The sequence below is a fragment of the Limanda limanda genome, chromosome 12 (assembly GCF_963576545.1).
Source record: "Limanda limanda chromosome 12, fLimLim1.1, whole genome shotgun sequence".
NCBI classification, from domain to species: domain Eukaryota; kingdom Metazoa; phylum Chordata; class Actinopteri; order Pleuronectiformes; family Pleuronectidae; genus Limanda; species Limanda limanda.
In genome coordinates, this window is record NC_083647.1 from 27,067,444 (window position 1) to 27,079,943 (window position 12,500).

A 12,500-nucleotide genomic window follows, 5' to 3' on the forward strand; every position below is an offset into this window, starting at 1 on the left:
CGCCTCCTCTTCCTCCTCCTCTTCCTCCTCCTCTTCCTCCTCTTCCGCCTCCTCTTCCTCTTCCTCCTCCTCTTCCTCCTCTTCTTCCTCTTCCTCCTCCTCTTTCTCCTGCTCTTCCTTTTTCCCCTCCTCTTCCTCCTCTTCCTCCTCTTCCTCATCTTCCGCCTCCCCCTCCTCTTCCTCCTCCTCTTTCTCCTCCTTCTGTTTCTTGATGAAGCTGTGTGATTGGTCTCAGTAGTTTGACATCAGACTGAATGCCGTTTCCCTTTCACCTTATTATTTAGTCTAAGATCTTTGTGGTTTTCTGCATCTTGCAGCTCTCACTAGTGATTCATGGATCTGAGCAGCAGATTGATACATCCACCAGGTTCCTCTCATCCCTCCTCTCCTCTCTGTAGTTAAATCACCTGATGAAGTCTCTTCTGGTTCAAACAGGATCTCACTCAACCAGCTGCTGATTCAGCCTCTCACGGGGCACCACGTTGTTCACGTTAGTGCGGAAACATCCGTCCCGACAACAAGTTGAACAACAACCTCCACAACTCTTTCTTTCCTTTCTGCTGCAGCAGCTTTGATGGATCGGAGGTCTGCTATCGGATCGTCCCGTCGCCCCGTTAATTCATCATCTCACTTCTAAAGGTCACGTTTGATTGGCAGGCGGATTATTGATGAGGCCGCCCCGTGAACTAATCAGTCATATCTGTCATATCGAATATGGTGAAATGTCAATAGCTCTGGGGATGTGTTCTCCTCGTGGCTGCTCCTTTAATTAGCGCCATAAAGAGGCTCTGCTGCCTCTAATATATTTTTTATTGTTTTACTCGATTCAGATTATTTCACTCTCTCTCTCTCTTTTACTGCGTTATTACATTTTACGTTTCTGATGTAACGTCATACTTTCCCCCCCGAGGGATCAATGAAGCTCCCTCTTATCTGGCCCGAGCCGGGTCAGGAGCCTGAGGACAGAATCAGGCTGTTATACGATTATCAGCCAGGATGCTCGGGAAATTTTAGGATCAATACGTGAATTTTAACGCATGTGAGGTGTGTGTGTGTGTGTGTGTGTGTGTGTGTGTGTGTGTGTGTGGGGGTGTTCTTGGAAGTGGGGATCATTGACCCGGAAGGATCACAGGTCCTTCATATCACACTGTGTCCTTCATAGTCCCAAACTCAGATATGATGCCCTGCATTAATATTCAGAATTAATGATGATTTGACTGATGAAATGTCAGAGCTGTCCCCCCCCCGCTCCCCCCCGCTGTCCCCCCCGCTCTTGCTCCATCTCTCTGTTCTTTCGTGTGGTTTGTGTTTGTGTCTGACGAGCAGCGTCCGTGCAGAGAATCTCAGATCAACACGTCTTTTGTGTCTTCGACCTTCGATTTATTTTTGATCTTTTATTCTGTAGAAGTTCTGCAAAACATTTTCCTTTGCATGTTGTTAGTTTGATGGAACATCTCTATGCATCAAAGTAAAATAATAATCCATTACCTTCTCCACATCTGGCACTGGGACCAGCTGTGGACCTCCACCCTCATGGAGTGAACCTGAACGCCTCAGACGTATCTATATACCACGGTGCGTTCAGGGACTTGCATGTGCAGCTTCCCCTGAATCACTCAGCCTCGCCCTGGTGCTCAGTGTCTCAGCTGCGAGTTCATGTGGTTTGTGTATTTTCATGTTCATGAAACATTTACATATAAGGTCACAGACCTGAGTCGCCCTTGTGTAAAATATATTCAACTCCTAAGTTTTAAGGAAATAAACACACATTCACAAACAAGCAGAAAACAACCAATCAAATCCTGAAATATAAAAGGAAACCCATGAAAAACACATCAGGAAATGTGCTCTTCTGTCACACACACACACACACACACACACACACACACACACACACACACACACACACACACACACACACACACACACACACACACACACACACTCACACTCACTCACACTCGTTCCTCTCTGCTCCCGGGTAATTAGCTGATTAGCTGCTTAATTAGCAGCATGTAATCATGGCGATGGATGAGCTGCCTAATGGAGGAAGTGAAGAGAGGAGAAGAAGAGTCTCCGAGTGGAGGATGACATTCAGTCTCCCTCCGCCGAGTCTCTGCTGAATACAAGCGAGCAGAATGAAAACGAGAGGAGAGAATGAAAGAGAGAAAAGAGAAATCACCCGTCCAGGAGGAGGAGATCAGTGCTGGAGGAGAAATGAATCAAATCTGGGAGCAGAGCAGAATGTGATGGGGGGGGGGGGGGGGGTGTCTGGGTTGTGTTTGTTGTCGGAGTCGAGTAGATTTGATTCGAGTAGAACCTGAACCTGTCTCTCTTCGGGAAATAAAATCACTCACACCTGCTGTCAGAAGTGAAGAACACATTGTTTTCCTGCCGGTTCATTTTCAAACTGATGTTTTCCTGTTGGAACAAAGTGATGAAAATCTCCTGAAGTCGAAGTCGTGAGTGAAACTCTCGAGATTCTGTCGTCGGATGCTTTTCATTCACTTCGGTTCATTTAAGAAACGTTCAGTAAACTGTGTGTTAACTCTGGATAATATGTTAAACTCCTTTTTAACAGTTTCCCACTATTTCTATTCAATTCAGCATATTCTGCAAAGCTAGAATAAAGGAAACAAAAAGAAAGTCTATATCATATAAATGTTTTCTTTTATTATTATTGACTCATTACAACAGAATGCACCATGGGATAATAATAATAATAATAATAATAATAATAATAATAATAATAAAAGGTTTAAAGACATCTAAGATATAATAACCTAAAAATAAAAGATTGAATAGGACAGATGACTTAAAAAACCAATAGAATCAAAATAAAAAATGGATATTTATATATTCATGCCTGATTTTAATTCTAAAGAACTACACAGAAATATAAAAATGAATATCGTGTTTGTTCAAGTCTCATCCGATTAAGACTCAGCAAATTAGATCAAATCAATCGGTCGTAGATGTTCAGCATTGTCTGTAAAACTTTATCTGTTTTAAAAATAATCAGCTGAGCTTGTTTCTGGTTTCACTTTCTCTCTCTCTCTCTCTCTCTCTCTCTCTCTCTCTCTCTCTCTCTCTCTCTCTCTCTCTCTCTCTCTCCTTCACGCTGCCTTTGCTGTTGCACATGAATATTTGAGTTCTTCTCCTTTGACCGTCTCCACGCTGCCGTCTCGACCTTGACCTTCTCGTCGCTTTGCGTCCACATCACGTTCGACCTGCGGCTCGTTGGCTGAAAGTTTACGAGTCCGACGCAGGAAACAGACGGACGCAGGAACCCGAGGCCGCTGTAATTGCGCCGTGTGGGCCGCGGTGCCTGAGGAGCGCCGGCGTTCCTGGGAAAGCAAACGAGAGGAGAAGCAGTCAGATGAGTGTCCTGCACGTCATGTGATCACATGGTCTGTGCTGGCGGGGCCGCGGGGGCGGCGCCCTCGGTGGGAGGTGTCTGTGTTCGGCGGCTCCGCGGCACGCCGGCCTATCTGCGAGCAGTGGGAGACAGACACACAACAGACTCGCATCAACACTCGTCTGATTGGCCCGGCGGGAGGGCGGGGGGGCAGCAGAGAGGATGGGAAAATAAGAGAGAGGTGGTGTGTGTCTGTGTGTGTGTGTGTGTGGGGGGGGGGTTGTTTGTGTTTCTATAGATACGCAGCTGAAGGTAAAGACGAGCGAAGGCAACAAGCAGAAAGTCGACTCGTTTGCAGAGTTGAACCAAAGCTGAAGTTTACCGGGAAACTTTTTTATTCTCGGCATTTATTCAAATCAAGTTTTAAGCAACAAACTTCTCACGGAACCAGAAACACAACTAACAGAGAAATACCAAGAGAAACAATTAATGGAGATGAAATAATCTATTTAATAAATCCAGAAATGTAAAAAATCCTACTGTGACATTTTATGTACGTCAGGTATAAAGTTGATTTAATGATGAAGTGAAAACAGCAAAGAACTGATAGAAGAAGAGTTTAACCTGGTGATGATGATTTTGTGTAAAATTATTAAAATAGAATTCGAACACATCTATATTTATTTACATTTTCAGGTTTTAATTCAAAATGTTGTTGCTCCGCGTCAAAGCAAAACAATTCCAATATTTAAGATACTGAAGAAGAACAACAGGAAAAGTAGAAAATAGAATTGTACATTTGAATTGTTCAAATGATTAAATCCAAATATCAAACGATCAGATGTGTAGAGATGACTTCATCGTCAGGGCAACAGACAGCTGGTAGTGGAGGGGTTTGTCTCCGTCTTCCCCTCTTTCCTTTTCTCCTTTTTTTAATCCCTCTCTTTTAACCCTGCTCTCTCTCACTCTATGATAATTCAAAACACCAGAAGAGCAGAAGAGAAACCTCGAGTCGGTCCTGTCTCGTCCGGGCTCTGCACAGAAATCCATGTTTTCTATTAAACATCATTCAAATGAATTCCTAATCAGACGTTCCCCCCCGAGTTGTGTGTGCTCGGCTCAGACGTGTGTTTCCTGCGACACGTTCACACCACAAACCAGGAAATTAGCTGCTTCACCTCAAACGCCCCGAAAACGTTTGTGAAACCCGGAGATGGAAAATCCATCAGAGAGAGTTTCGTTCTGGTCCTCAGCTTTTTTAACTGGTTCACTCAAAGTGTTCGGATCCCAACGAGTTCTGTTAGCCTCGAGCTAATGGGTTAGCTCGAGGCTAACAGGCAGGATGTTATAATAATAACGTACGAGGAGAATTATCATATAAAGTTTCCTGCTTGTTAAAGTTAAGAAAAAACTTTCTGGAATAAACTTTATATGAGAACAACCACAGACGGACACTGGAGGCAAAGCATCTCAAATGCCCCCTGGTGGCCGGCTGCAGTATAACTCGTGAATGTACAAGTATAAAGTCAGAACCCTCCTCCATGTTAGTGGATGGGATGTGGACCAAACTGCACATTAGATCAAACGTTCAAGTGTTTGGATCAGTATGTTTTAATTCGTTATTTCATTGTATAAACAACGGGCTGAGACGCCGTGATTGACAGGTGAGACTGGCTCACAATTGGTCGAGCATTTTGTGGGCGGGACCTTGATGCCGTGGCTTCATGGATTGTTACTGCGCAGACAGAAATGTTGGTGTCTACGATGTTTGGACTTCATTTCTGGACAGAGGGAGGAAGTGGATCTTTGTTTTTAAACCTTAATCGTCACAAAATATGCGAAAAGGTTTTATTCCGGAATAAAAACAAAATCTTCCGTATTGGAAATAAGACATTTTGGGGAACGGCCAGGTCCTGTTCTCGTATCAACCGCCACTAGATGTCGCACTAGAGCAGCAGCATCTGAAATACTTTGTAAAATCGAACGTAACCTTGAATTCAGTATAATTCCCTCAGATGAATAAATAATAATAATACTCACCGATCTGCTGCTTGTTTTCAATTTACGAATTATCTCCGTTTACATCACTGTTACTTTCACATTAAAAGCTACTGTAAATATGCATCACTGATTTAAGGCTTTTAATTTGAAAAATCAGCAGGTTCGTATGGGATATAAAACATATTCATGTGTTTATTATTATTATTATTATTATTATTTGAGCTTCAGTTTGAGACTCTACAGCTCGGGATGATTAAACATTGAGATGACTCTCTGGCTCTGGGTTTGTCTGGTGCTCTGGATGCACAGGAATCCGACCCGGAGTCCGTAACGTATTAATCATCGAAGCCGAACGCCGTCCGCTGGGAGTTCGATTCCGGCTCCGTCAGCGGCGTCCTGCAGAGAGCGCCGTCAGCTGAACGGTGATTATCCAGCGGCGAGGAGCTGAACCACAGAGGAAGAGATGAAGCAGGAATCCGAGCGGCCATCCGGGCGGCGAAGGATCAGATCAGCGTTCAGCTCCCAGCATGCACTTCTGCCCCCCCCCCCCAGGAGCCGCACTGCTTTACACACATCAAAGCAGCCGTAAGCAGCCCAGTGCTCGCCGGTCGATATCCAAACCAGCGGCGCTCCCACCGCTCCTTCATCCTCCTCCTCCCTCCCTTCCTCTTCCTCACCTCCTCTCTCTTCTTCCAACTCCTCAACTCAACTTCTCATCACACGATCTTATCCTCTCCTCGACACCTTCATCCTTTTCTTTCCTCATTTCATCTTTGTTATTTCATTCAACCTTTATTTCCTTTCCTTTCCTCTCCTCTAGTCCTCTCTCCTCCTCATCCCTCCTTCACTTTCTTCCCTTTCCCATACACCCTGTACATTCCCTCATTTTCTACTTCATCCTTACCTTTCCTTCTTTCCTTCCCTCAAGTGCCTTTCCTTTCTTTATTTCCCTTTCCTTTCCTCCTACACCATTTCCTTTCCTCTCCTTCTCTTGCTCCTCTTTCCTTTCCATGCCCTTTCCTCCTCTTCCTCCCTCTTCCTCACCTCCTCTCTCTTCTTCCTTTTCCTCAACCGACTTCTTATCACACGATCTTATCCTCTCCTCGACACCTTCATCCTTTTCTTTCCTAATTTCATCTTTGTTATTTCATTCAACCTTTCTTTCCTTTCCTTTCCTCTCCTCTAATCCTCTCTCCTCATCCCTCCTTCACTTCCTTTCCTTTCCCATACACCCTGTACATTCCGTTATTTTCTACTTCATCCTTACCTTTCCTTCTTTCCTTCCCTCAAGTGCCTTTCCTTTCTTTATTTCCCTTTCCTTTCCCCCTGCACACTTTCCATTGGTTTTGTTTCATTTCAATTCCTCCTATACCATTTCCTTTCCTTTTCTCTCCTTCTCTTGCTCCTCTATCCTTTCCACGCCCTTTCCTCCTCTTCCTCCCTCTTCCTCACCTATTCTCTCTTCTTCCAACTCCTCAACTCAACTTCTCATCACACGATCTCTTTCTCTCCTCGACACCTTCATCCTTTTCTTTCCTAATCTCATCTTTATTGTTTCATTCAACCTTTCTTTCCTTTCCTTTCCTCTAGTCCTCTCTCCTCCTCCCTCCTTCACTTCCTTTCCTTTTCCATACACCCTTTACTTCCCCTTATTTTTCACCTTCATCCTTTCCTTTCCTTCTTCCTTCACTTCAAAACCTTTCCTTTCCTCCTACACCATTTCCTTTCCTTCCTATTTTCCTTTCCACTTCTCCTCCTCCTCCTCCTCCTCCTCTTCCTCCTCCTCTTCCTCTTCCTCCTCCTCTCATCCTCCATCGCTCTCATCAATACTTTTGATTTCCATCTCTCCTCCATAACGAGCGGCGGAGAGATGGACGGAATCATATCGATGTTTTTTTTTTAAGGGTCACGGTTGTAATTAACATACGACCGCTCAATCGGTCAAGGTTTGTATCTCACACCTACACACAAACACACACACACACCTACACACACACAGACACACACAGACACACAACTGAAGCATCTGTAAACAACACACAGTACAGCCCAGCAGAAACAGCTCTCCCCATACGAACACACACTCGGATTGGATGCAGTGATTTGCAGGCGAGGTGTAAACGTGCTCACACGTGGCAGGTGGAGTCATTTCCATCAGATTTACCTTCTCCTCCACTTTGCCATTAGTTCCTCCCCCCCCCCCGCTCTCAGTGAGCGATATGGAAACAGCGTCCGTGCAGTAGAAGCGTCTCCGGGATGATCTGCGCTCTCACTTACACTTGTTATTCAGACGGGATGTTTGAGGTCTGACTGGAGAGAATGAATTCAGGAGCTCACGTCTTCAGTTTTATGTAAATGACTCTTCTCTCTCTCTCTCTCTCTCTCTCTCTCTCCCTCTCTTTGTGTTTTTGGTCTCGTTCGCTCTCTCTCTCTCTCTCTCTCTGCGGCTGGATTGTTTCCAGGCCACATCACATTCCGGCTGCAGCTCCGTGCCGACCTTTGTTTGGTGGTGTTCCTGGCGCTGGCCTCGGTGGAGGTGTCTCCGCCTGCAGCGCGGCGCCCGGGGGGGCACAGTCAAGAGGAATTAGCATGAGAGCGAACGCCATGGTGACAGGACGTCCCCACATATTAATGTTAATGGTGTTCTTCTAAAAAAACAATTACTGGTATTATTCATATCATCAGTAGAGAACATGGCCCCAAAATATCTACTTTTATAGAGAAAAGAGTGAAAAAATAGAGGATTAAAATACAAACTCAGTTTTCTGACTCATTATACGTTAATATTCACTCATTCATCTTTTCTTTTCATGCAATTAAATCCTGTAGAGCTTTACAGATCAAATAAATAAAAACATTTCCTTATTGTGCTTTTAATCCAGGAAGGGGAAACAACAAATTAAAGAAATGTGCAGTATCTAGGAAATGAAGAACAAGGAATTAAAGAAGCGTTATTTAATGGTTAAAACAAGAATCATCTCCCACAGATCGATATGAACGAGATCCACCTTTCAGTAACTCTGATGAGGTTTCACGTCCTTCTTTATCTTTACGTTCTGTACAATGCAGCATCGGGACCAATTCAAGAATGAAGTCATAGTTTTATGTGTCATGTTAGATGGTGAATTATGCAGCATCGTTTATTGAATAATAAGATCCTTGATGTTTTTGTTTGGAGAGAGAGTTCTCCCCACTGCTTATTTGCAACACTTTTCATGGCTCTTATACTTGTTGTGCATTGGTTGGTCAGTTTCTCAGCAGGCGTTCACAGAAACAACCAAACAGATTTCCACTTAACTTGGTGGTAACATTTAATTTCACACTGGGAGAAATTTGATATTTTCACCAAATTCCCCAGAGAATAATTTCTGGATCTGAATGATATAAATCTGGTATTCTTGAGTTTGTGTAGATTTGGTGCAGCCTGATTGAATTTGAGGAAGTTTTGCTGGAGGTTTTGTTTCACATGCGTTTGTGAGAAATCCTGTTTTAGTCTTCTAATGTAAAGAAACCAGACTCAGAACTCTTCTTCTCTTTTGTCGCTAAAACTTATTTATCTGTTTCATAATCTCTTCTTGTCTTCACGTCTGATCTTTGCTTCGAGTGTCGACTCCACTTCTCTCCTCCACCTCCTTCTGACATAGTTTAAACTCTCTTCTCCTTCACCTCCTTCTGACAGAGTTTAAACCCTCTTCTCTTCCACCTCCTTCTGACAGAGTTTAAACTCTCTTCTCCTCCACCTCCTTCTGACAGAGTTTAAACCCTCTTCTCTTCCACCTCCTTCTGACAGAGTTTAAACTCTCTTCTCCTTCACCTCCTTCTGACAGAGTTTAAACTCTCTTCTCCTCCACCTCCTTCTGACAGAGTTTAAACTCTCTTCTCCTCCACCTCACTTGTCAGAGTTTAAAATTTCTTCTCCTCCACCTCCTTCTGACAGGGTTTAAAATCTCTTCTCCTCCACCTCCTTCTGACAGAGTTTAAAATCTCTTCTCCTTCACCTTCTTCTGACAGAGTTTAAACTCTCTTCTCCTCCACCTCCTTCTGACAGAGTTTAAACTCTCTTCTCCTCCACCTCCTTCTGACAGAGTTTAAACTATCTTCTCCTCCACCTCCTTCTGATAGAGTTTAAACTCTCTTCTCCTCCACCTCCTTCTGACAGAGTTTAAACTCTCTTCTCCTCCACCTCCTTCTGACAGAGTTTAAACTCTCTTCTCCTTCACCTCCTTCTGATAGAGTTTAAACTCTCTTCTCCTCCACCTCCTTCTGACAGAGTTTAAACTCTCTTCTCCTCCACCTCCTTCTGACAGGGTTTAAACTCTCTTGTCCTCCACCTCCTTCTGACAGGGTTTAAACTCTCTTCTTCTCCACCTCCTTCTGACAGGGTTTAAACTCTCTTCTCCTCCACCTCCTTCTGACAGGGTTTAAACTCTCTTCTTCTCCACCTCCTTCTGACAGGGTTTAAACTCTCTTCTCCTCCACCTCCTTCTGACAGGGTTTAAACTCTCTTCTCCTCCACCTCCTTCTGAGAGAGTTTAAACTCTCTTCTCCTCCACCTCCTTCTGACAGAGTTTAAACTCTCTTCTCCTCCACCTCCTTCTGACAGAGTTTAAACTCTCTGCTCCTCCACCTCCTTCTGACAGAGTTTAAACTCTCTTCTCCTCCACCTCCTTCTGACAGAGTTTAAACTATCTTCTCCTCCACCTCCTTCTGATAGAGTTTAAACTCTCTTCTCCTCCACCTCCTTCTGACAGAGTTTAAACTCTCTTCTCCTCCACCTCCTTCTGACAGAGTTTAAACTCTCTTCTCCTTCACCTCCTTCTGATAGAGTTTAAACTCTCTTCTCCTCCACCTCCTTCTGACAGAGTTTAAACTCTCTTCTCCTTCACCTCCTTCTCATCTGGTGCCTGATGGTTTGAACTCCTCCTCTGATCCGTCTCCTCTGCTCGGCTTCAGGAGTGAAGTGGATTTCACGGGAGGAATCGATAGTGGATCTGAAACGATTCCACACGAGTCTCCGTCTGATTCTTCAGACAAAAACAAACTGAAAACAAAGGAGGATGTTTTATTTACTGGAAAATTATTAGATTATTTTTAATTTCTGATTCAAATTGTCAAATTGTTGACTTTTAGATTTTTAGATTTTTAGATTTTTAGATTTTTAGATTTTTAAATTTTAGCCTCAGTTTCCTCGTCAGTCCTCCTCTCAGCCAGTAGATGGCAGTAGCTCTCCACCAAGTGATGAGTGCTCCTCCTCTTCTTCATCTTCATCTTCTCTGTGTGTGTGTGTGTGTGTGTGTGTGTGTGTGTGTGTGTGTGTGTGTGTGTGTGTGTGTCTGAAGGACGCTCATCAACTCAACCACTTTATCTCGTTTTCTATCTCTTTTATTTTCATGTGTCTCTTGACTCCTCATCTCTCTCTTTCTTCACCTTCTTTCTCTTTATTTTATCTCTTGTTCTCTTCCCTCACTTCTCTCTCAATAGACCCATGTTTATCTTTTCTTCCCTTCTTACGCCCCCCCCCCCTTTGTTTTCATTCCTTTCTTTAATCTTTCGGGATTTATCTCTTGATATACATGATCAATATATTAACTTTTTATTCCATCTAGTATTCCATCTCTTTTCTCTCTCTCTCAGTCAACTCTCTTTCACTCTTTTCATTTAAAAATACCTCCCCCTGTTTTTCTTCTCCTCCGCTCTCTGTATTTATCTCAATGTGTGTTCACCTGTTACCTCCTCCTTTTTGTTGTTCTTTTTCTGTCCTTGAATTAATTCATCTGAAATCAGCTCTGAAACACGTCCAGCCGCTCCCTCTCTCCTCTCCTCTCTCATCCCTCTCTCCTCTCCTCTCTCATCCCTCTCTCCTCTCTCATCCCTGTCTCCTCTCCTGTCCTCTCATCCCTCTCTCCTCTCCTCTCTCATTCCTCTCTCCTCTCCTGTCCTCTCATCCCTGTCTCCTCTCCTGTCCTCTCATCCCTCTCTCCTCTCCTCTCTCATTCCTCTCTCCTCTCCTGTCCTCTCATCCCTGTCTCCTCTCCTGTCCTCTCATCCCTCTCTCCTCTCCTCTCTCCTCTCCTCTCTCATCCCTCTCTCCTCTCTCATCCCTGTCTCCTCTTTCATCCTTCTCTTTGTCCCTCTTCTTCTCCTCCTGTGTTGTGTCTTCACCTGTTGGATTTCAGCCTTTCTTTAGTTTGATCTGTTTCTCTTCCACCACCCTTCATTTAGCTCTCTCTCTCTCTCTCTCTCTCTCTCTCTCTCTCTCTCTCTCTCTCTCTCTCTCTCTTCTCTTCTCTTCTCTTCTCTCATCCCTCCATCCTCTCTGCTGTATTCTCTGTCTATCTGATGCGAGTCCAGCAGGTTCAGGACAGAAGTGGTTATACATATTACTGCTGCTTTATTTTATCTATATATGTATATCTATATACAAATCAGACTAAATACTCTCTCTCTCTCTCTCTCCCCCCCCCCCCTCTCCCTCTCTCGTCCCCAGTGCTTCGTGCAGCAGTTGGACGGGTTCATCTCGTGGCTGCAGGGGGCGCTGGACAGCACGGAGAACTGGACGCAGCCCAGACAGGAGCTGGACGGCCTCGGGGTTTACCTGGACACACACCTGGTGAGAGACAAAACACACACACACACACACACACAGACCTGGTGAGAGAACAAAACACACACACACACACACACAGACCTGGTGAGAGAACAACACACACACACACACAACACGCTGCAGCAGCGGAGACGCAGCGGGCGCCACTCATCGTGGAGGAAGTGTCAGAGAACAAGCTGCTGCTGCACGCCGCCTCTCGATGAGCGAGTTCAGCCTCATGCAGAACGAGCTCGGTTCGATTCCCTTCAGAATCACATGGTGTGAAACAGCTGATTGTTGTGGTCGACCGCTTCCTGCTGCTTCACAACACAACGTCAACCATGAATAAGACATTGTTTCATATCGGTCTGTGCTGTTCACTGGTCGTTCCAAAGAGTAAGTGGAGATGAGGATGTAGATTCCTTCACACACGTCCAAGAGCTGCACCCAACTCCAGATGATCTCCTGCAGTCGTCCGGAGTGTGTGTGTGTGTGTGTGTGTGTGTGTGTGTGGGAATGAAAATGTCTGAGGCAGCTGCTCCGGACATTCTCCGG

General features: G+C 44.6%; 1 protein-coding gene across 1 annotated transcript in view; it reads left to right on the plus strand.

Moving 5' to 3' along the window:
* The window catches only part of akap6 (A kinase (PRKA) anchor protein 6), a 143,458-nt gene that overhangs the window by 18,663 nt on the left and 112,295 nt on the right, over positions 1 to 12,500 (plus strand). Inside the window, exon 10 of the mRNA XM_061082090.1 lies at positions 11,847 to 11,969. Coding sequence (XP_060938073.1) covers positions 11,847 to 11,969 — 123 coding nt within the window. The remainder of the gene's footprint in view (positions 1 to 11,846; positions 11,970 to 12,500) is intronic.